Source organism: Larus michahellis, chromosome 1 (genome assembly GCF_964199755.1).
Source record: "Larus michahellis chromosome 1, bLarMic1.1, whole genome shotgun sequence".
In the NCBI taxonomy this organism is placed as follows: domain Eukaryota; kingdom Metazoa; phylum Chordata; class Aves; order Charadriiformes; family Laridae; genus Larus; species Larus michahellis.
The window spans coordinates 94,029,872-94,054,208 of NC_133896.1; the positions used below are offsets into that span (position 1 = coordinate 94,029,872).

At 54.5% G+C, this 24,337-nt stretch overlaps 1 protein-coding gene across 1 annotated transcript; it reads left to right on the forward strand.

Annotated features, from left to right (window-relative positions):
• The first annotated feature begins 7,219 nt into the window (after positions 1-7,219).
• Positions 7,220-23,176, forward strand: GPR156 (G protein-coupled receptor 156). Its single transcript, XM_074593748.1, has 10 exons — positions 7,220-7,492; positions 7,599-7,744; positions 10,132-10,268; positions 12,669-12,804; positions 13,413-13,523; positions 14,544-14,669; positions 15,133-15,228; positions 18,021-18,257; positions 20,079-20,237; positions 20,853-23,176. The coding sequence occupies exons 2-10, from the start codon at positions 7,640-7,642 to the stop codon at positions 22,059-22,061; spliced, it is 2,316 nt and encodes a 771-aa protein (XP_074449849.1). The 5' UTR covers positions 7,220-7,492; positions 7,599-7,639; the 3' UTR covers positions 22,062-23,176.
• Positions 23,177-24,337: the final 1,161 nt, after the last annotated feature.

A 24,337-nucleotide genomic window follows, 5' to 3' on the forward strand; every position in this document is an offset into this window, starting at 1 on the left:
ACAGCCTGGCCGTTCGAGACCTGCTTGTGAAAACACCAATGTGCCGGTGCTGCGAAGGCTGTGAGGGGACGGTGTCTGATTGCATGCAGGAGCAGCTCTAGCTTTCTGCCAGCTTTGGAAAGGGAGAGCTCTTGAGGGCATAGGCTTGATCTGAAATGTACCTTTATGAAAATATTCCCTCTGCGGCCTCTTCCTCCTCCGCATCCGATAGCTCAGCAGCGACCAGCTTCAGTGGGGGTGAAGCTCTGCTTTTTAATTAAGTCATACACACCTCAACCACAAGGTAGATCTCTCTTGTAAATCAAAATACTAAATCATCAGGCATTTTAACCTCTCATTCATGGTGGCTCTCTAAAGATGGTACAGTTAAGGGAGAAAAAAATGCAGGCTACACCTCCTCATAAAGCTGTTCAGCTCGTTGCAGCTGCTGGTGCAAACACCCCAAAGGCAGAGGGAGCTGACAGTAGGAGGGATGCTGGAGCAGCCAGCGGTGCTTGGGGCTGAGACGTGCCTTGGAGCAGCGTACTGGGACATGCATAAAGTGGGAAGCAGCGGTATTTGATGGGAATGGCCTGGGAAAAGACAGGTTTTCGAAGGAGATCATGTCAACAGCCAGAGGGAAGCGGGAGAGGACCATATAGGCAATGGAGGCAACGTGGATGGGCCGGGAGCCCGGTTTCTGAGCACTCGGACCTGTTGCTGCTCTGCCGGGACGCTGTCACAGTGCTTCGAATCAGCATCCCGGTGGGATAGCGTGAGCATCACGCAGCCAACAGGGTGTCCTGCAGCATCCTTGTCCTGTGACAAGGTGCCAGCCTCCCTGGGACAGGGATGCGGGAGTGACCCCTGGCAGAGATCCAGGATTGACCAGCCCTGCAGAATGGGGCTCGCTGCTTGCCCTACAGTGGCTACCCAGGATGAAGGGACGGCAAAATGCGAGGCAGAGGCTTGGGGATTTTTGCACACCTCTGATGTTTCTTCTCCTCGGGTGTGCCAGGCAGCCTGGCGGGCAGGAGCTGTGTTTCTGTGGGCACGGGGCACAGTGGCCATGCAGTCTGGGGCTGTTTCCCATGAAGGTGTGGTTCAGCATGGAAATGGCGTTGGAGGGGGCAGCCCCTGCCGTCCCACTTTTGGGTCAACTGCCACGTGGCCGGTGCTTGTGACCCCCCTGGCCCAGGGCATGGGGACAAATGGGGAGGTTGTCCATTAGAGGCAGAACTGTACCTACAGGTGTGGTCTCCCACTAAGAAATGAAATGATTGTTATGGAATAATGAAACCCCAAGATTTTGCCCAAAGTGGTGAAAAAACCTGTGTTTGGCCTCATTGTTCGTGCAGCGCGGCTGCTGGGGTGTTACGCACTGCATCCTGCACCTGGGGGGCAGAGGGTTGGGCATGGGAAAGGGCTGAGGAGCAGCACCGCATCTTCTTGGAGCTGTGCTTGGGGCCTGTCCCCTGCCCCGTTTCTGGTGGGGGAGCTGCGCCCGCCTTAGCCCCTTGTGGTGATGCTGCTGTCTTGCAGCGGAGATCCCACCACCGCTCTTGTTCAGCGCAGAAAGATGGGCTTCTACCTGGAGGTACCAGCGGTGCCACTTAAATCCAGCGGGAAGGAGCTTTCCATGGGGTTTCTGGCTGTTTCCCGCTGTGACCGGGCACTGTGTGCAGGGAGCCATGCCCATCAGCCCGGCGCAAGCGGAGATGAACTCAGCATGATGGGTGGTGGGATCCTAACGCCTGGGCCCTCAGCTGCTTCGGAGAGGCAGAAACCTGGACTTTTATATTCATTTCATCCATGTGCTGCTCGGCCACTCCTACAGCTGGGCACGTGGGAGGGCTCAGGTCTTTGGATGTCACAGAGTTGCTCGGCGGCAGCTCCAGACATTTGGCTCACCGCCCATCAGCTCTGGTCATGTTGGTCTCATCTGCGGTGAGCTCCCCCGGGCTCTCGGTATTTCCTTCCAGTTTTCCTTCCTTTGAGCACTTTCAATCTAGTCTGTCTCCATTTCTCGCATGTCTGTCATTGTATAGCAATTAGAGAGTTAAACGCCTTAGCAGCTCCCTGGTGGGAGATTGGTGAGTAGGCCCCTTGCAGGACCACGTGGTGGTTCAAAAAAGTCATGACTTTTTTTGCACGGAGGTTTCTTTAAATTCAAAACATAAAACCACAGAAATGAAAGGAGCTGGGCGGGTATTTAACCTGCATTTAGACAGTTAAAAAGCCTAGACACAGAGCTGAACGTGCCAGCCTGGTGACATCCTCCCTGCCGTCCCTGTCTGTCCGTACAGTGGACAGACACGCAGCGCTGGGGTGATGGGTAAGGTCAGCGTTCAGAAGCGATTGCCTTCATGATCGTGGGAGGTGCTATCAGAAAGGCATAGGGGGCTTCAAAATTGCAGCTGTCTTCAGTCAACGTGGAATTTCAGGTTTCAGAGTCACACGGTGAGCTCCCTGTGTGTTGGGAGACAGGAGCAGCTTGTCCTGCATCTCCTGCCTTTGCTGGTAGCAAGGTCCTGCAGCTCCGGGTGGTTGTCACTCATACCCTGGGCCTGGGTCACAGAGCGGGAGCATAGCCAAGGACACTGCTTGGGTGGGAAGATGGCCCAATTTGGGCTCTGTGACGTGACCCATCGTGTGGCTGTGCAATGAGCTAGCCATCTGTCTGCCAGGGATGAAGATATCTGAGAGGCCTGGAGGTGCCTCTGGAAATACCAGGGGCAAGAGCATGATGGAGCAAGAGAACAGCGTGGTCCCTGGGAAGTAGGGTGATGGTTTTGCAGCTCCCTGGTGTAACTGGGCATTGAGGCTTTGTAACCCAGGTTTTAAGACTATGTGATGTGCAGATTTGCTTGGTTTTCTTTCCTGTTCCTTTTGTGTTTGCAGGGGAAAGTGTGAAAACTTAGATGCTGAAGTTTTAAATACAAATTAAAAATAAGCTTCAGATATGCTGTGCGTTTTAACTCATGATTTTTAACTAGCTCCGTTGGGGGGGTGTTGCAGTAAGTCTAGCTTGTGATTTTTTTTTTTTTGATCGCCTTGGGGTTGGCAATATTGCAGGTTTCTCAGGTCAAACAAGAAGGGATCTTGTTGGACAAGAAGAGCAGAAGGGAAAAGCAGGAGCCTGTCTCGGAAGTACCAGCATTTTCTGAATTGCAAAACCCCATCTCATGTCGTTCATCTCGCTGGAACAGTTATCTGGATGACTTGCTGTTTTAAGCGTGCGGCTGGGCGTCCTGTCTAGCCGGGGCTGGTCCTCACCAGCGACCTCCGTCTCCCATCAGCAGTGGTAACAGCAGCACAGATCCGCCACGGGTGAGCTGAAGTCCTCCTGCTTCCCTCCCGAGGTGGCAGGAGTGGCTCTGATCTCTGCGCATTGCTCCTTCACCCCTGGTTGTTCTTTGTCTCTCCGGCATGCAGCAAAGCCGCGGGTCGCAGCTGGCCACACAGCCATCTTCCCAAGAGGTTCTTCCCAACAGATGTGCTTCTGCAGATGTGCTCTGCTCTTCCCTTGCAGAGGTGTCCAGGCACCATTTCACTGTTGGGGCTGATGTGACCGGACAGGATTGCAGGGCTTATGGAAACCAGCACATTTCTCAATGCAGTTGTTCTGTTTTCTGCAATTTGACGTCTTCAGTTTTCCACCGTTTGATTCACTGAGCTGTGACATTGCCTTGTTCTTTGGAAGAAGTCTGTCTTTCAATGCTAGATCAAAGGAACTGGTTAGGGTGAAACGTTCATTCTGCCTGCTCTGGGCCCGTACATGCTGCATCAATTTTTCAGTTTCTTTAAGTTTTTGGTTTTTTCCTCGGCTGTTTCAAAAGAAAGGTTTTGAAGGGAAGAAGAAACTCTTGAGAGAGTCAAGATGTGCGTTTAGACATCATCAACTGCATCTTTTTTGAGGGATATTTATGCATTACTCTACAGTTGCTCAGCATTGGTAGAAAAGTAATCTTGGGTCTTGAAGGATCTAAAGAAACAGGTTTTCCAGCCCTGAAGATCAACCATTGAGGTGACTGCAAATTGCTTTTATCCTAATACTGGTTTTAACAGTCAGTGCTTCCTTTTTACGTTAGAAGATGATGGTGCTGTTATTTCTCATGTGGTCCAGTCACTTGTTTCCTATCAACTTCAGGCTTGTTGGATCATGTCCACGTGCACGCCAATGCTCAGTCATGGCCAAATACTAGCCAAATACCAGCCGGTAGATGTAATACCACAGAGACCAAGGGCAGCAAGAGGAGGAGAACAAGGCAAGCAGAGCCGGCGGGCTGAGCAAGGGCTTTACTTCACCTGATGCTGCGACTGCTTCCACAAGGGTGTGCAGGCTGTTGGAAAGTGCTCTTGTGGTGTTTGCTCATGTCTGTTGTTTGAAAATCAAATGACAGTAAATTCCACTTACTGTGGGCATCACTCTCTGGCTTCCCTTTTCCCTCTGTGATGCTCAGGCTAACAGGAGCACAAGCAGGTGTTAATGCCCTCAGCCTTTCCCTTCCTTTTTCTGGGAGCTGAACTTTCTTCTGAAATTACCCAAACAGGAGCCTAATGTTTCTGGAGTGACAGACACAGAAAATGAGAACTAACTCCTCTTGGGTGATGAAGGGATTGAGAGCAGCCCTGTGCAGAAGGTCTTGGGGATACTGGCAGACAAAAAATTGGACGTGAGCCGTGCTCGCAGCCCAGAAAGCCAACTGCATCCTGGGTTGCATCAAAGCAGCGTGGCCAGCAGGTTGAGGGAGATGATTCTGCCCCTCTACTGTGCTCTGGTGAGACCCCACCTGGAGTGCTGCATCCAGCTCTGGAGCCCCCAACATAAGAAGGACATGGATCTGTTGGAGCGAGTCTAGAGGACAGCCACAAAAATGATCAGAGGGCTGGAGCACCTCTCCTGTGAGGACAGGCTGAGAGAGCTGGGGTTATTCAGCCTAGAGAGGAGAAGGCTCCAGCCTTCCAGTACCTAAAGGGCGTTTATAAGGACAGAGACAAGAGGTGACAGTTCTAAACTGAAAGAGGGTAGATTTGGGTTGGACATAAGGAAGAAATTTTTTACTGTGAGGGTGGTGAGACACTGGACCAGGTTGCCCAGAGAAGCTGTGGATGCCCTGTCCCTGGGAACATTCAAGGCCAGATTGAATGGGGCTTTGAGCAACCCGATCTAGTGAAAGATGTTCCTGTCCACGGCAGAGGGTTAGGCCAGATGATCTTTGCAAGTCCCTTCCAACCCAAACCATTCTGTGATTCTGCTCTGGAAGTGATCCACCAGAATTGTTGGGCATTTTGGTCTTAGGACAAAACAAAAAGCAAACCCCAAAAAATCCCACAAGTCTCTGCCCTGAAGAGACCCTCACATTTTAAGGATGTGTTTTCTTACCCATGTTGCTGTCCGTCCCCTCAACCATCGCCCAACCCCACCCTGAAGGGCAGTGACCCCCCGGCAGCACCGGTTCCCCTCAGATGCTCCCCAGGCCATGGAGCAGTGTTCCTGCCAGTTCTCACGAGAGGCAGGAGCTGGGCTGGAAATGCCTGTTGCCCTTTGCGACAACCACACTAGTGCTTGCTTTGTTGCATACTAATGAGCGCTAATTGGCCCCGGCTTGTTATAAACATTGCACAGGAGCCGTTTATGGAATAGTGGGATGGGGGGCTGGGGAGACCCCAAGGGGCTCTTGTCCTCCGCCAAAGGGTGGCTTCCTGGGGGGATGGGGGCTGAACTGCTTCTCCCTGTGGAAACATCTGCATTTGTGAGCCACGGGAGGGCCGTGCCTGCTGGCCTCATGCCAGCCTTGGTGGCGGTCCACCTGGCAGGTGGGCTCCCCCTCGGACATGGCAGGAGGTTACAGGGAGTTACCAGGGAGTTACAGGGGTTACAGGGAGACCCCATGTCCTTAAACACACTTGGGGGCATGGGGAGGAGTCGAGCCCTTTGGGAGGCTGGGCAGCACTCGCCTACAGGTCTTCTCAGCATCAGAGGTTCAGTGCCTCTCTCCTACCCCCACCCCCAGGCACGCACGCAGCCCCCCCATGCACTGTCTCATCTACCAGTCTTTACGCCTGAACTATTCACCTGGAGCTCGTCTCCTCCTCTCCACCACCCTTCTACCGTTGTTGCAATACCTTGGGTTCGCTGCAGCAGCTGGATATCTTCTGCAGCCATACCCCTTGTCCGATTGCTTAGCCTGAGTGATGAAGGGCATGTAAGCCTCCAGAGAGTGGTCCTGCTGTAGGGGAAACGCCACCATGGTTTGCTACAAGCTAGAGGGAGAGGGAGGCTTGATGGAGCTGGCTTGCACCAGCATGCTTGGGAAATAAAAAAAGCAAAACCTCTTATCATGCCTGTAAAATTGTAAGCCTGGGCAACGCGTGATACTGTGTTTAGAGGACGCGGCGAGCTGATGTTGTGCTGGGGGCAGTCCTGGCACAGAAGACCCACGGTACATTGGGGTTTCTACCAGTGGGAGAGTTGAAGTTGTTGCTTCAGAGGTGGCTTTAGCTAATTTTGGATGAGTGGTCCGCTGACATTTTCGGGATGGGACTCATACGCAACTTCTCAAGCTGAAAATCAGTTTACATGAGCTGAGGAACAACGCCCGTAGCTTTTCTGGCATTTGAATCCTGATTATCCCCCGTGAAGAACAGCAAGCTTCAGAACAGGTCCTGGTGACCGCGCTTCATTTTAATTTACTCTTTCTTTGCTCACATAATGACGGGAGTTTTTCCAAAGAAAGGACTTGCAAGGAGAGGCAATCAAAGTGTCGGGAGTAGCGGCAGGGAAGGGTGGAGCGCAGGGTGTGAGCGCAGGGGATGCTCAGCCGGGAAGCAGCCCTGAGGAGCCACGATATGGATAATTTTTTCCTCCCACCTGTTGTTAGGAGCAAATAGGGAGTGAGCTATTGCGCTTCCTCCCCAGCTGCTAACGACGGGAGACTTGCTTATGGTCGTGCGCTGGAAGCTAATTAAAACCAGTGACAATGGTAATTGGGTAAGGATGCTTGAGGATAAGTATGACCTCATGTCTAAAATGGTAATGAGGCCTATTGAAGTCCCCACCGAAAAGAGAAACGAAAGAGGGAACAGAGGCAAAGGTGGTGCGAGAGGAGCGGGCGCAGGCGGGGACAATACCTGGTAGCCAGAGCGCCAGGAGGGACGGGTGGCACAGAGATGTTGGGCTTTTAAATATCCTTTTTAAATTGCACCGGTGTGGGAAAACGCATTGGCGGAGGAAAGCTGCGGTGAGCTCACGGTGCTGGGGTGCCATGCTCCGGCTCGTACTGGCACGGCACCCGGTTTCGTCTCCACAACTGGGGTGTAGGAGCCAGGGGCAGCCCTGACGCCGGCGTTTGTTGGTTTGCAGGGTGGCGTAGCAGGGCTCGGGATGCCACCGTGCTCAGTGGGGACCTGCACGCTGTGCTGACTCCCCTCGCTGCAGAGGACACCCCGGGGGACGCCGGGGGTTGGGCGCTCCCCATCCTGGCTCTGGATGTGCACTGCATCGCTTTGGGTAAGCTCAGCCTGGGGCTGCCAGACCCCTTCCCTACGGCCTGCTGACAGAGGGGGAGATCCGGCTTCTTCTTCTCACTGGAGGAAGCCGACCCTTATCCTTCCAGGAGGGGCGAAGGCACCGCTGGATGACGGCTGAGGATGTGCTATGGAGCCGGGATTCAACTGCTCTGAGCTCTGTGATGGCAGCTCCAGTTTTGGCAGCCAGGAGCAGCATCGGCGGGTGCTGCAGGAGCTCTGCACTGTCTCGGTGGTACGTACGGAGGCGGGGGGGAGCGCGCCAGGGCATGAGGTTTGCTCCGCAGAAGTGAATTTGGGCGGAGGGATGGAGAAGGGGGGCAGAGGGGCACAGCCACCAAGCAATCCCGGTCCGGCCAGAGGTTGCACGCTGTCACCTCCTGGGATGGCCTCCAAGACAAGCCCTGCCCAGATGACACCCAGCAGTTAGGCAGAAGGTGAGGAAGCAGCCACGACAGCCAAGTCGTGTCAAGCAGCCCTCCTGTGTGCTGGCCAGCATGACAGCCTCTTAGGAGTGGCCTGGGATGGCCTCCTCTGCCCTTGACCTCTCCCATCCCCTGGAACTTCAAAGTGCTTTTTGAATATGAATACAGGAGGATTTAATTAAAAGTCACCATCCATAATAAATGGGACCTCCCCCACCACCACTAAGTCAGTAGAAATGACACCGGGATGCACTTGGCTGCAGCTGGCTCTGCGTGAGGCTGCTGGGTGGACAAGTGAGGCTTGGCCCGCTCAGCTCTCCATCACATCCTGCACGACCACAGGCCTTTAATTAGAAGACTGTAAGCTGCTTGGCTCCTCTGGCTCTGGCAGCTGCCTTACAATTAATATTCCCCCTGCTAGGGCCAGGATTCACTCCGCTCAGCGGTAAACGAAGCGCTTCATCAACTTCAAGTAGCATCAACATCCAGGGAAACAGTGGTCCGGGGAGGGGGGGGTGGTTGTTGGGAAAGGAGAGCTGGAGACCACAGGGGTGTTTCTGGTCCCTGGGTTGTTGGTGGGAAGAGGGTGCAGTAACGCTGCTGGCAGCAGCCAGCGGTGGAAAGATACTGCTGATGGATGCAGGTGTGAGGGAAGTGTGGGAGCACCAGGATGCCAAGTCCACCCTGCTCACCCTACTGGCAAAAGCCAGGTGTTACCCTCAGGCTTGACCAGGCAGGCTGCAGAAATAGCACGATGTTACAGCCTCGTACCAGCCCCATCAGCACCTCTGAGCTCCAGGCAGGTGGGAAGATGGCCCCGATTTGTGCTGAATTATGGGGTTTTTGCACAGTGAGGCCTGGTGCGAGGGGTTGGGTGACTGACCTGGTTGACCATCTCCACTGTCTGGTGTGGTCTTCATTTCCCGGAGAGCTAAAAGACCCGCCGGACGATGGAGAGAGGGAAGAGGAGGTGGGGAGCAGTTTGCTGGAGGGAGATGCATATCTCCCCAGGGATTCCCCTCCGCGCTGCAGCAAAGCAGGGCTGAGCTGTGCATGCAGCTGCATCCCAGCATAATGTGGCAGCAGCAGCGTCGGCTCTCAGCTGCCTGTCTTCCGCCTGCAGATTTTTTTTCTACCAACGCTGGAAGCAGAAACAGCTCAGATCTTGAAGGAAGAATTGGGAGTTTGGGGCAGTGGCAGCGGCTGGGAAAATAGTCTTCTGCTGTAGAAATTGCTTGCAGGTGAACTGGAATACCTGAAAAAGGACTTTTAAAAAAAAAAAAAAAAAAGATTTATCAGTAACATGGGCACATGGTATGTGTGAATGAACCCACACGTGCACACCCACTTAAAAATGTTGGAGTATTTTAGATGTGCAGTGGAAATAGGTTTCTTGTTTCATGTAGGATCATTTTGTCCATCCTATGTTGATAGGGAGATAGCAGAGAATTTTTTCAAATGGAGATTTAAAACCATAAGGTCGCCTGTATGCAAGGAGAGAGGTGCTTCCATCATACTCGCTTTGGGAGTGTCCCTCAAAAGCCAGTTCTCAGCTGATGTCTACCCAGGACCAAGCTAGTTTCCAGCCAGCTGGGAGACGGGTGGAGCCTGGCTCGGTGTGTCGCTACCTAACGCGTCTGAAAAACGCTGTCCCACTCCCTTTTCTGTGTTTTCTGCGCCAACTGGCAGCTCTGCTGCTGGCTCCCCGTCACCTCAGCTGGCAGGTTGGTTATCTGCTGCGTGTAGGGGTAAGGGTGGGGATGGCTAGCCAAGGATGCCCTACCTAACTTTCCAAAAGCGTGTGTTGCAAACCGGGGTACCACGAGGTCCTTCTCCAGAGGTTTCTTTCCAGAGAAAGACAGTGGGGAACCGTTGCCCATATTCCTCTCTCCCATGACCAGGGCTGCCTGAGGTTTGAGAGTCACTCGTATGGCTTCATTATGTATTTGTCTAGTTGCCTGTAAGAAGAGGGCTCCTGTATTGCCCTCTCTTCCTGTGCGCTCAGCAAGTGGCAGCGTACGTGTCCTGTCTACATACATCTCCCTTAGCCCTGGCAGCGGGTCTTGGTCAAGCGCCAGGGTGTCTGAGAAAGGTTGGGAGATGTGGTTTGGAGTCCCTTCTGGCTGAGCGGGAGCACGCGTGGGAGTGACCATGCCAGCGACATCCTCTTCCTTCTTATCCCTTTTGCCTCCCCCAGACATCTTCTGACCGCAGTGGGAAGAGCTCCCCGTCCTTCTCTGCTGCTCTCCTGGGAGTTGTGTGGTCATTCCTGACTGGAGGAGTCCTGCTAGCGCTCTTCTTTCTTGTCTTCACAATTCGCTTCAGGAAAAACAGGTAAGGGCTTCCCCCTTCTGCCTGTGAGAGTTCCCCTGCCCTGGGGCAGAGAGGTCAGGCTCCTTCAGGGCCAGACCCTGAGCTGATGGCCAGCTAAGGACCAGGAGGGTAAAGCCTGAAGGAACAGCACGGGGCAAGCAAGGGCAACGCCAGGGATATTGCAGCTTTCTCCATCATGCCCAGTGTTGATCACAGTCCTTCTTGGACTGTTCCCATCTTCCACAAGTCAGGGAGCTGTGAACAAGACAGAGCATGGATGCCCTCCGGCGTAGCAGAGGCAGCAGTGCATGGCCTCATCCCAAAGGTGCTATTCAATAAAACCATTAACAGGAGTGAGCAGAAAGAGAGCCGGTCTCGTTCTCCGCTCCACAGTCTTGAGAGCATCACTTTGAGCAGCGTAGCCCCATGAGCAAAGCCATCGTGTTCCCCACAGTGCACACACATCCTTCCTGTTTTTGGGCCACTCACGGTTTGAAGATATTGCTAACCAGTTTTGATCTTGGTGGTTGTCCGTACTGGTGGGGAGCATGATCTCCATTGGTGAGAGAAGCTGGTGGTGGAGCACAGGCTTTCCTTGGTGCTGTTCAGGCTGCACGAAGGATGTAAAAAGTCCTGCTCCCCTGAATGCCCCATAAATCAAGCAGAAGACTCAGCGATTCCTCGTAGCTCAAACTGCCTCAGCCAGTGCTTATCCTTCCTCAGCAGTTCTGGATGTCTCACCTGCCTCCTTGCCACCTTCTCCTCAGCTTCGTTGGTCCCTTGGTCTCTCAACTGCTTCCCCCTCCCCCAGAGATAAATCCCTCTCCCAAGCTTCACCTGGCAAAGCCTTTGTGCTCCTCCAGATGCCGTTGTTTTGTACAGGGAGGTGCATCTGTGTGCAGCCCAGGCTGCGGCTGTTTCAGCGCTCTGGTTGTGTTAAGGAACACATAACGCTTCTTATAAGCACCGTGCAGTCGGGAGCGTCCTGCTCGTAAAGGTTCATCTTCAGCCCCATGCCTGTGGCGGTGCAGGAGCTGCATGCCCTGCATCCCTCTCTCAAGCGCTTGATTTACTGAAGCAGAGTGGTGTTGAGTTCGGTGGCCACCTTAGTTGATTATCAAGTTATTTAGGTAAGATATTCTCAGAGCAAGCTGTAATGAATGTGCGTTATTTATTTGCACTGCAGCAAATAAATACTGGTCTGCCGACTGAAGCTGGGAGGGCAAAGGAGACCTTTCTCCGCCTGCAGCTGGGAGGGTGAGCTGATGGATATCTTTCCCCAGGGGCTGAGGCATGGCAAGGAAGGCAGGGAAGGAGAGAGCCAGGTTGAATCCCAGGCTCTGCGCCTGCGGGGCAGCAAGCCAGGACGGAGCTCAGGGGTAGAGAAATACAATGACTTAGCAGCAGGTTGAAGGGACGGAGCTACACAGTGTGGGGGGGGGGGGTGGCAGGAGCTACAGCTTTCGCTTGATGGGCTTGCTGGAGAAGGGTGACAGGGCGGGAGAGATCGGTGGGTCGATTCTCCCCTCCCTGAATACAGTTGCAGGGTTATGAGCGATGGGATGAAATTACAGAGGGGGAGCCGTAACCTGAGCACTGCTGGCAGCTTCCTGATGTCCAGACTGTGCTGAGGGTGGAAGTGTCTCCTCAAAGGAAGGAGGAGTAGGAAGAGCTTTTTCCTGGAGGCATTTGTAGCTGCTGTAACCCAAAGCTTACTGCTGGGGACGGCCACCGCGTGCTGCATTAATGAGGTTTTCCACTCTGCCCCTTCACAACAGAGGACAAGAGGAAGATGTTGGCCTTGAACCCAGGGGTCTGAGCTGGGTGCTGAGCTGTGTTCCACCTGCATGACCGTGGGGCATCGCTTCCCCTGGCTCTGTGCTGATGAGGGGACGTGTGGCCACAGCACGTGCTGGCCGCAACCGCAGCAGCTTTGCGTGCCTGGCATGGGCACTGGTAGCAGAGAGACCCAGCTACAGTGACCCTTGTCTGCTTTGCCCCTAAAGCCCACAGCTTGCCACAGTTTTGTCCATAAAGACGCCGCCTGACGCTGCCTCAGGGACGCTTTTCTGCGCCGCAGGCACATGCAGGGGGTAGGGGTGCTGTGCGGCCAGCCTGGCACCCGGCCGTTTTGGGAAGAAGGGATCTTGCTGTCCCACAGGGGCGTCAGGGTAGGGCAAAATGAATACTTTAAGGATAGTGAAGCACTCCAGCAATACAGGGGAGGGGATGCAGTATGCACCATGGAGCAATGGCTGAGCTTTTGGAGGAGCTGTGAACAGCAGGGGCTGGGGAGGACACAAGGCAGTGTCTCAGCATCCCTTATGGCCACCGTCATCCCTGTAAGGGCACCTTGCCCCTGTGCTGCCAGGTCGTGACTCTCAGTAACTGTCGCCGCCTTCCCTGCTTTGTTTCCTGGAGGATCGTGAAGATGTCCAGCCCCAATCTGAACATTGTGACCCTGCTGGGCAGTGGCTTGACTTACACTAGTGCTTACCTCTTTGGGATTCAGGAGCAGAGCCTGCCGTCCGGAGACTCGGTAGAAAAACTTATTCAGGTGAGCGGGGTGGGGTGGGGTGGTGTTTGCTGGGACAGGTGCCTACGCACGCAGACACGGGCATGTATAAGCATGCACAGGTGCTGCGAGGCTGAAGGGGAGTTTTTTGGCTGCAAAGCAAATGATCATCAACGCGCCGACCTGTGTGATGAACCCTCCGTGTCCTGGCCCAGGGCAGCCGCCCTGCCAGACTGGGGACTGGGCACGGACCCGGGTGGGGGAGTGGGACGTGGGAGACAGACAGCACACCCTGCCGTCCTGCTCAGCCGCCGGGCTGAGGATAATTAACGGAGGTGCCAGCGAGTGATTTATTGGTGCCGAGCCCCTCCGTGCCCCTGCTGCTTGCAAGCTGCCTGGCTCTCCGTGCCTGCTCCTCCCATGCGAGCCGCTCAGGGTGAGGAGGAGAAGGCAGGCAGCAGGCATGCCTGCAGAGGAACACACGACTTCTAATTTATTTTGCCCCGCAGTCAGCTTTCTGGTGTCTGATATGACCCTTCAGAAGATTGTAGACACATCTTTATCACATCCGTGGGTGGGCAGGCAGGGGATGTCCCTGTGAGCCCCCCGGCCGTCCCTTCAGCCCCCTTGCTATTTCCCCCCCCCGGCAGGTACGGCTCTGCCTGCTGTGCGTGGGGACCTCCCTGGTCTTCGGTCCCGTCCTGGGGAAAAGCTGGCGGCTCTACAAGGTGTTCACCCAGCGGGTGCCGGACAAGCGAGTGGTGAGTACACAGTACCGGGGGGAGAGGGGGGACGACGACAAACTCCCCAAGGTGGGTGAACACCAGCAAGTCCCAAACCAGTGCGGGATGGCAGATAAAACTGGCACATGACAGGGATGGGTGACACCGTCACAGGTCTGGTTTCACACCTAGCCGGGCATGGGATCCTCATTTATTCCTGCGCAATGAGGCAGGAGATTTTCCACTCTACGAGGCAAGCGGGTGCCCTGCCAGGACGCCTGTTCCCCAGTGGAGTCCCAGCCCCATCACCAAGCAAGGTCTTGTTCTCATTTTATACTGGCCACACGCCTTCGTTACACTGCATGCCAGTGTGTATGTCCAGGTCTGGGATGATTGGTTTTGCAGGATGAAAACAAACCAGGTATCCTCAAAGTTGTCTGATGTATGGCCACCTTCAGATGCATCTTGAAGGGAGGGAGGGAACTCCTCTGCAGCACTGAAGGAAGGGGATACAGCAGCTGAGAGGAAAATGGGAGCCACCTATAGACATTTCTGCATGTAATGCTGCTCTTCCAGCTTTCAGCAGCCCCTTTCCAATGGTGAAAAAAGTAGGTCTCAGAGGAAAGGTGAGAGATGAGAGGATTTGTAGAGGAACCGGGTACCAGCAAGGACTCCCATTCCTGAGGAACTGTTAAATTTGCAAAATGATAGTCCCGCCAGCTTCCCCCCCCACACACACACACTTTTTGTCTCTGCTTGTGATACGGGCATGAGGGGTGATACTCTTGTTCTGGAAGAGCTGTTTTCTGTCTTAGCTAGCCACACCATCGGGGAGGGTTTATACCTGGCCCCAAGCCTGATTAGGTCTCCAAGAGTGTGGGAGCTGGAGACAGAGATCCTGTGGCCAACTCGGTCGTAGGTGAGCCACTGGACTCCGCTCTGGGAGAAGTATTAGGATGGAAATGTCACTTGGAAGAAACAACCAGAAAGAGACCCAAGGGGATGGAGGTTATTGGTGTCCATTTGCCCCCCATGGTAACACTTCTTGTGTGTTTGCAGATTATCAAAGACCTCCAGTTGCTGGCGATGGTGGCAGCGCTGGTGCTGGCGGACGCTGTGTTGCTCTTGACGTGGGTATTCTCTGATCCAGTCCAGTGTTTCCGAAGCCTCAGCATCTCACTGCGGGTAAAGGGATGAGGAGGGGTGGTGGAGGGTTGCACTGTGTCCTGTCTGATCTCTGTGGACAAAGTTGGTGGATGTGTCAGGTGTTTGGAGGTGCTGTTTAAAAAAAAAAAAGAAGAAAAACAAGGCAGAAAGCCTTCTGAGTGCTCTGGGTTGGGTTTATGTCTGGTCTACTACAGAGATGACAGTCTGCTGCAAAATTTCTAGTTCTGTGCAGGTCACCTGGGTGACCCAGGAGAGGTGCATGGCATCTGCAGATGCTTTAGAGAAAGGTTTAACCGACAGCAGAGTGCCAAAATCTTCCTTGCTTTAACCCTCTGCCTGTGGCAGCACCGGCGTTGGCCTTTCCTTTTAGGAGTTTACAGAGGAGACCTGCTCAAATGCCTACAGCTGTGTGCCCATCGGTCCGTGCCTGCTCCCGGGCCGGGGCAGCAGCCTTCACTTCTGCCTTCCCCTTGCCTCCTAGGCGACGGAGAAAGGCATGACCTGCTCGGTGAGCCGGGTGCAGTCCTGCGCATCTCTTTATTCTGAGCTTTGGCTCGTGCTCATTTTAGGGTTTAAGGTACGTAACCTCTTTATCGATTCTTGCACTGTCTCTCGCCTCTTCCCAGCCTCTCAGCCTGAACTGTTTAGCAGCATTTGTAGTTTTGCTGCCTTCCCAAGCTACATGCCTGTTGCAGATTTTGGTTACTCCTGCTCATCTTGAAAGCCCTCCCTTCTCCAGTCCTTCCCATGTTGATGTTTTCTTGCATTCCCTTGTAAAAGCCTTGTTAGCCGCTCTTCGCCTGCCTCACCGTCTCTTCTACGTGCACCGTGCGCACACTGACTCTGTAGTTCTCTCCCTGCAACCTCCCACGCCTCATCTATCTGCCTTCTTACAACTCGTGTCTTACTGTTTCCTAACGCACACTTTCTCCGTAAAGCCTCAGATGCACGACGTGGCTCAGCCCCCGAGTCCTCTGACTCCAAATCAAGGAGGTGCTGGTGACAAGTGCTTGGTGCCTACTTTTACAGGATGTCTATCAGCTTAATTATACCACTGAGGTACACTTTCACTGGTGTAGCTTTGCACGTGGCCGTTCTTATTCCAGAAGAGTTAGTTATACTGATGTAACTATGTGGGTATAATTATCGCTGTAATTATCTGTGGTCTCATGTGTCTCTGGGTTGGCAGAGGCTGGACGCATTTCAGAAAGCTGTTGTTGATGAAGCTTGTGAGATCACAGCCTTTCTTTGGGAATGGCTCCATCTCTGCGTGCAGTACAGGCAGTTCCTTTCTGACTCACTGTAATATTATACCCATTGACCGTCTACCCAAAATCATAGGAAAAAGAGCAGAGAGAGACCTCACAACACAGCCAAGTCCTCCTCCCTCCTACACTTCATTCTAAAGACATTAGTCTAGCCTGTCCTTCAAAGTCCTTTGGTGCTAGGGATTGCCCAGTTCCCTGGGCTTTCAGTGCTGTGTCTCCACCTCTGATTTTGTCCACAGTTTGTGTTAAGGTTTAGACAGGTAATGCTTTTGCCTACAGCTTCTACAAACTGCTTTTTGCAATAAAACATCCCCGTTACCGGTCCCAGGTACTCTTCATTAATGTTGCGTTGAACCTGACCCTGATCCTGTCTACCTACTGAGGGTCATGAAGTTCGTTCTTTAGTGGTTTCTCTGAAGTTAATCTGGGTGTACACTAATGTGAGAGTAGGCTCTATCTCTGCGTGTATGTAACACTCCTTATCTTCCACGGCATTAATGTGCTCAGCCCCTTGTGAAGCTGCTCAGTGTATTATCCTGGTTTTACTGGCACAGAGCAATGAACAGAAATGACTTGCCAAGGACATGCCTGGAATTAGGAACAAAGTCCTCTGCTCAAGATTAAAACAAACAAACAAACAAACAAAAAACTTAGTCCTGTGCTTACTGAAAGTCCTAGTTTACTAGACAGTAGTGCTGTTGTCTGTGTCCCAGGTAGACTATATGAATTTTAAATGGGACTCTGGTGCTGGTTTTTTTTTTTCTTGCTCAGGGATTAGGAGTTGGCTTGCCTTTGGGTCGTGTATTTGGAGGTGCCCTGTGGTGAACGTGGTTATGATCCAGTGCAGATCCTACAAAGCAGGGTCGGGCATCAGCCTAGTTCCCGGCGAGGCAGGTCTCACTGTTACAACCCCCTCCTTGAGAATTCGTGGTGCTCTGAAGTTGGGAGTCTCACCAAAGACCAGGGACATGAACTTCTCTTGTCTGTAAGAGGGTCCCTCCGGACCTTAACCCTGGCAACGGCCATCACGGTCATCAAGCAGCCATACCACGGAGGTGTCCAGAAGGGTCTACAGAACATCTGCACCACAGGTCAGAAAGCACTTCTTGATGCCGAAAAGAGAATTTAATGTCTCTTAGTTGCCAACAGTTGTGCTTACTGAGTAGCAGAGGAATAATGTAGGAGTTGTATTCCCTGTATTCTGGGTCCTCGCAGGAGCAGGGATTTTGTTAGATGGTATTTCCAAGAGATCCTGAAGAAGGCAGACCATGCCTGTGCTATAGGGGTAGGCAAAAAATACTTGGTGTTTCCTGCCAGTGTGCCCTGGGGAAGGAGGGCTTCAGCCTGCCGCGTAGGTTTAATCCTGAGCACACTGGAAAGATGCACACGTTGGGACACTTAAGGGGCAGCACGGTGAGGAAGCCTGCTCTGAAACAACTGACCTGCTCTGGAGGAGGGACGGCCTCTGTGTACAGAGCACTTCTCCAGCCCCTTTCACTGCTGCTAGAGTCAGGCAGGAAATGGTGAAGGGAAGGGAGAAGAATTGCACCTGGTAGTTTCCTGGATTTCTATTTAAAGAGGCACCAAGTATATCCTCTTCCCTCCAGTCTAAACCTCCACTTCTTCTGCCTTGCTTTTTCCTTCTGAATCTCCTTCCTGCTCCTTCAGAGGTATGTCCTTGCTCCTTGATGGCATCCCACCGCTGCATCCCTGCAGGGACCTCCGTCTCTTGTCTGTTCATCCTTGCTGCTCCTGCTCCAGGCTGCCCAACGGGAGGTTTTCACGTCTTGCCTCTCCCAGCCTTTCCCTGTTCCGTGGCATCACCTGCTGACCTGACCCTCAGCTCCTCGGGACCCCCAGGGCCCACCGCCGCCTTCGCTCCTGCCTTCCCTCCCCAGCCCCACTTCTGACCTGCAGCAGCCTGCTGGGCGTTTGCTGCGGTGTCACCACCATGTGCTGAAGGTCTGCATTATAGATCAAAGAGCATTAATTAGGATTGCGCTGACTGTATCTGAGCTCACCGGGCTCGGTACGAGGTGGGGGTTGATGCCATCAGGCTGTAATTTTCCACACTCTGGAAACCTCTTTTTTCTGCTTCCAGAGTATCCTCCTGCTGTATGGGACCTACTTGGCCGGTCTGACCGACAACGTCAGCTCCCCGCCAGTCAACCAGTCCTTGACGCTCATCGTGGGGGTCAACCTTGTTTTCCTGGCTGCTGGCACTGTCTGCTTAGTTCACCGTTTCTTCCGCACTTGGCACAACTTGCTGTTTGGTTTTACCTCTGGAGGCATCTTCGTGTGTACAACCACGATCAACTGCTTCATATTTGTCCCACAGGTATGCTGCCACCTCCGTCCCACCACCTGGTCGGAACATTTTTGGAGTTTAACAATAGCAGCTGTGGGGGCCAAAGCACTTAGTTTCTTGCTTCTTTTGCCAAAAATTTGGGCTCACCTGCACAGCTCGTCCTCCAATCCCAAAGGCTCTGCTTCCCCAAGCAGGTCCCCTGAGTCTCCAAGGAGTGTAGGCACATTGCAGAGCTGCTGCTCAGTAGCCCTCCTGCAAGACCATGCTGTGGATGGCAACCACACAGGGGGCATGCGTGGAGGCGAGGTGGCTGCTGCTCTCCTCCTCCTCCACATGAGTGATGGGATTGGTCATTTATGCAGTTGTCCTCTCCTCATACCCCACATACCCACTCCCACCAAGGGTTTCTGCCCACGGCAGGGATGGAGGTGGGCTCTGGCAATCCAGATGACCTCGCCAGGGTTGGCAGTCCCCAGGGGAGGCTGTCCTCCTCTGTGCTCCTGGAGGAGGAAGCTGGGCTTTGCTGCAGGCGAGGGGGAGGACACAGAGATATTTTGAGGAAGCCTTTTGTGGTAAGTCAAGGCTCTTCTGCTTCCCGTGTCCTCGAGGAGCAGCCTGGTGTGTCTGGCCACATTAGTGGGAAAAATGCTCCCATTGTTACAGGGAGAGGAAACAGTTGTTTACTCAGTGTTATGTTTGGGCTCAAGGAAATGAGGTGAGAAAGGGAGGAAGAGGTGAAGCTGAAGAAAGAGCAGATCTGTGCAAGAGAGGGCTCAGGGGATCTCACTAACATGCATAAATATCTATGGGGGTGCAGCAGGGAGGGGGGAACCAGGCTCTTCTCAGTGGTGTCCACTGACAGGACAGGGGACAATGAGCACAAACTGAAACACAGGAAATTCTGTTTAAACATCAGAAAAAGGAAGGTGATGGGGGGAGTTCTGTGAAAAGTTCTAAAGCCCTGGAGCAGGTTTCCCAGAGAGGTTATGGGGTCTCCATGCTTGGAGAGATTCAGGATCCAGCTGGACATGGTCCTGCGCAGCCTGGTGCTTGAGCAGGGCAGTTGGACTAGATGATCTCCAGAGGTCCCTTCCTACCTCAGTTGGTGCAGTATAACTGCAGAGTCCCACCTCGCTAGATGACGAGCCCATGGGAGCAGGTTCCAAACCTCCTGTGACAAGCACAAAGCCTGCTGGCGATGCTCTGCCAAGCGCGAGCTCTCTTGGAGCGAAGGTGGAGGAGCCGATGAGCTGTATTTGCGTTCTGCCTGTACCATTTTTTCCTGCTGTAGCTTGGGGGCCTTGAACATTTTATTTAACTTGGATCTTTTAATTCATCAACTTGTTTTTCCTAATGGGCTTGCTCTTCTGTTGCTCATCCGAGATCGATGAGCAGCTGGAGCTGGGCTGCGCGAGGCTTCCGTGCAGAAACGAGATGAGAAAACGGGTACTGAGCGCTGCTGTTTTTTCAGCTTGTCGCTGTCGATTTGGGGATAGAGAGGCGTGTGTGACACTGTCTTTTGTCTGTCACAGAGTCGAGGAGCCGGGGGAGAAGGGGCTTTTACAGCGCTCTTAGAGGTTGCAGTGCAGGCAGGCACCCACCCTCTCTGTGTTAAAAGCTGGAGCCGGGGACAGGGTAGGGCTCAGATGGGTGGGAGGCTCCAAGCGACGCCGCTGCAGCCCCTCGCCCAGCCATCTCTCGCTGCCCGTCTCTGCTGCTCCGTCACACCCTGCCTTTGTCTCCCCTTCTCTGTCCCTTTGTCTTCCTTCGCGCTCGAGCTGCGCCGGCCTCCCGCCGCCTCGGCAGGGGCTGTGCGTACCGCGCCGATAACGCCCTCCTCTGCTTCCCCAGCTCAGGCAGTGGAAAGCCTTTGAAGAAGAAAGCCAAACCGTGAGCCACATGGCAAAATATTTCACCAGCCCGAGCCGGAGCTGCCGCTCAGTGTACAGCGAGGAGCAGCTCTACCAGCTGATAGGGGAGAAAAACTCCATGAAGCGGCTGCTCACCGAGGTACGGGGCTCTGACGCTCCCCCCACTTGGCCGCGCTGGCTTCTCCCCTTCCCTTTTGTGGGCTGAAGGCTTTGCAAGGTGAGAAGCCCTTCCTTACACCCCGGTCCACACTGGTGCTCACCTTCCAGCCTCTTCCCTCCGGACAGGGAAGAGCCGCTTTGTTTTGTCACATCACTCTGCACCCCAAAGTGCTGAAAATCAGGCATGATCCAGAGGGTTTAAAAAAAAAACATGGAGGGAGAAGAGCAGGAGAGCCTGGTTTCCACATCCCAGTCAAACATGGTTAATTTAGTGGGGAGATGCTCCATCTCAGGAAACCCCCCCAGCCTCCTGCTCCCTCACCTACACTGCATGGGCAGGAGCACCCCGGCTCAGAGAGCCGCCTGTCCCAGTGCCCCCCTTCCCATACCCACATTTGGGGGGCTCTGGGGACTCCATGGGGGAGGAGATCACACATGGTGCCAGTCTGGCTCTCGCCGGCCTGCTGCTGTGCTGCCTCAGAGCACCCCTCCACGCAGAGAGGTATTTTCTGGCAGCGCCTGCTTCCAAATCAGCGGCGTTTTCGTACCCTCCGCCCGCCCCGCGCTTGACAAAACGTATTTTGTTTTGACGCAGAAAAATGCCGTGATCGCAAGCCTGCAGGAGCAAGTGAGCAGTGCCAAGGAGAAGCTGATGAGGCTGATGTCTGCAGAGGGCGGCTGTGACCCCCAGGCGCCGGCGGCTGCTCCCTGCACCCGGCGCACGGGGCGGCGCGGGGATGTGCCGGGGGACTGCTGCCCCCCGGATCCGGAGCAGGATGGGTGGCAGACTCCCCGCTTGCCAGGTACATCCCCTCTTTGCGGTGATGCTCAGGAACTCTGGAAACATGAGACCCCGGAGCACATGCGGCCAGGAAAGCCTGTTTGCTCTCAGAACCTGCTTTTTGACATGGGGGACAGCCTGGAATGTGGCACAAAAGATACCCAGGAGCATGGGATGCCATCGGGGCAAGGCCAGCCTCCGGAGCTGCTGCCAGACAATGACATCTCAGCTGGCCTGGCCTGGGAGTCGTCCCCCAAAGTCAGCTACGTGAGCAGCGAGAAGCTGCGGGAAATCTTGCAAGAGCTGAGCCTGGATGGCAAAACCTACAGCCCGGCCTTATCCGGGGGACCCCCACGTGCCAGCCAGGGACCCCACGGTGAGCAGGGAGGAACCTGGGGAGCCCAGGAGGGCTACCCAGGCTTCCACACGCCCCTCAGCCCCTACCTGGCCAGACGGCGGCGGAGGATCCCTCTGCCTGCCACCTCCACCTGCGTCCCTGGGCATATGTCCCCTCATGCCGGCCGTGGGGTGAAGGAGGCAGGCGCCTGGGGCCATGGGGAGTTGGCACGTATCTCCCTGGGGAGGGAAGGGGAGACAGCTGGTGGAGGGCTCCTTCACCCACCAGCACCGTCCCCTCCCGCTGTCCCTGGCGAGGTCTGCCCCCAGCCCGAGGGATGGCCAGGACGGCCGGAGTCCAAGGGTGCTTCCCCATGCCTCCCGGGGGAGCACCGGCCACGGGGTGCCCTGAGGGGACCCACTGAGCCCTCCCTGCGCTCGCTGTACTACTACCCGGACTCTGACTCCAGCAGCAGCAGCTCCGAGGAAATGTTCCACGGCTGCCACCGGCCCTGCTGTGAGGTCTGCTTCCAGAGCCCACATGGCTCCCTGGGCAGCAGTAGCACAGACACAGACACGGACACGGACACAGAGCCCAGCAGGGGCATGGGCCACTGGACAGAGCACCACAGCGGGCTCCAACCTGTGGTGAACTTCAAAGAAGATCTGAAGCCCACCTTTGTGTGACTTCAAGCACCCCTGCCCCAAAGGCCTGTGCCCTCCGTCCTCAAAATGGCACGCGTCCCTCCGAGGGATGTGTCTTGTTCTGGCAACTCGGGGCTGGGAATAAACCTTGCCCCGCTGTGGGTCGCAGTGTCAGCCCCAGCCTGGTCAGTGGTGACTGCACACTGTGTTCGGCTGAGAGGGGGTTGGCAGCACTCGGGGAGGTGGCGGTGGTTTTGTCCCGGCTACTCTGGGCAGCTGCCTGCACCCCCACAGACACCCAGCATGTCTGTCTGTCCCGGTGCTGGCAGCTGGAAGACTGGGGCTGGGTGGCCTGCGAGAGCCCAACCTTCATCATCTCAGAGGGCTTTCTCTGTGAGAGCTGGGTGATTGGCACCGGTGGGGAGCAGCACCATGTCTCAGAAACACACGTGGCTTCTTGCACACAGCGGACAGACAGACAGACAGACAGAGGACTCCTCCCCCTGGGGCTGCCGATGCTGAGCCTCCCACCAGCATCACACCCAGCTGGAGATGGGAGGCAGACAGGTGCCAGAAGAAGTTGCAGGCTGCCCCACGCCTGGGGTGCTGCGTGCGGGGGAGACTTTCCGGGATTTGGGTTTTTTTGGTAGCATCTGAGTGAGAAAATGGGAGTCCAAAGGTGACGTCCCTGGAGATGTCTTGTCTTCGTGTTTCGTGTAGTTCAGTTGCACGGTTGTAGGTGAGACTCAGGTCAGAGCTGAAGGGAAAGACACGCTAGCAATCGGAGGATCTGAAAAGGTTTTTCTTTTCCTTTTTTGCCTTGTTTTTTTTTCTGGGGCTTGTGCCCTTATGTATGTCTTTGTATGGATGATGTAGTCTGGAATGAGGCTTGTTTAAATTAATACGGTCTGTTTAATTTTTATCTTAGAAATATCAAGAACCGTAAATCCAGTGTGCCTGGTTTTGGGGGGTTATTTGTGAAGGCATTTCAGTGTATCATTGCCTCCACAGGAGAAGTTCAGGATGCTGAGACCTGACTCCCAGTGCATAAAAAAAAAAAACATGGAGAAAGGCTTTGTTAAAAGGGCAAGTGACAGCGGAATCCCAAATTGAACAATGCAGATGCACTTTAGCACTGCCATCTCCATCACCCTTTATGATGGTGAAATCCCTCATTGCTGTGTCTCTTCACTGGTGTCACCTTTTTTTAATCATCGCTTCTGCGGTTTTCCAAGCCTGCTGAATTTCTGGGCCGAATCACCAAACCCAATAATCTTATGGCAACAATATTCCCATAGCCCCTCGCCACTTCTGAAATGGAAACACCCCAGAGGGTAATCCCCAAATTTTTTTTTTTTTTTGGTCACCTTTTGCTAACAGAAACCAGTTTCCTTTGGTTTTCCATTCACAGCTGTCTGAGCACTTACGGCTCTGGCCTGCATGAAATGCATTGATGGGGGGTTCCCTACCTCTGCGGGGCAAATCCCCAGTGCGGGGCTAGAGACAGAGAAGCCCAGGCAGGGTGCGAGTGTGGAGAATCTCCTGCGGTCCCAGCAGAGGGGAAGGCTGCCAGCGCAGCCCTTGCTGGCGTGGAGGGCTGAACAAAGCCAGAGGTGGGTAGGAGCAGGGCGGGGGGCTGTTAGAAAAGCACGCCGCAGGGTTCCCCATCCACAGCACTATCTCGGACACCCCCAAAAAGCAGTTTTTATCATCTGAATCCAACCCGTGCCTCGCGTAGAGCCAGAGAACGCGGTACCCCAGGGGAGCGGGAGCACTCTGTGAGCGTGCAGCGGCCGGTGTTTTTATTTATAACTTATAACCACCTTTTATTCGGCAGTCGGCAAAGCCGGGATGGCGGCGAGGAGACCCCCGGGCTGCTCAGCCCCGGGCGGGGGCCTCCGGTCGCCCTTTCCCCGGTGCAGGGTGGTGCCGGTGGGGCTCGGGTGGCTCCTTGCCCGCCGCCTCGCCAGCCGCGGGGCTGGGGAAAAGCCGGCTGCAGTTTTGCAGCGCTCGCAGCAGGGGCTGCTGCTGCCACATCGGGTGCAGGAGCAAACCTCGAGTGCCCCCAGGCAGCGCATCCCACGGCATCCCCACGCTGGGACAACGCGTGGGACAGGGAGGTGGCCGGGACGCTCTACGGACCCTATCAAATATGGGGCAAAGCCACTTTTCCAAATCGGGGCTGGTTTCTCCCACCTCTAAGGACGTCTAGAGTAGCACTTTGCTCTGGAGCCAGGAAATATTGCAGAATGGTCAATTCTGATCAACCATGAAGCCACCTGGAAGCAGCTGATATAAAAATTAACTTAAAATCCACT

Coding starts and splice junctions, on each gene's coding strand:
- GPR156 (XM_074593748.1), top strand. CDS start 7,640: ATGGAGCCGGGATTCAACTGCTCTGAGCTCTGTGATGGCAGCTCCAGT. Junction 12,805..13,412: donor CGGTAGAAAAACTTATTCAG/GTGAGCGGGGTG, acceptor CCCCCCCGGCAG/GTACGGCTCTGCCTGCTGTG. Junction 14,670..15,132: donor GCCTCAGCATCTCACTGCGG/GTAAAGGGATGA, acceptor CTTGCCTCCTAG/GCGACGGAGAAAGGCATGAC.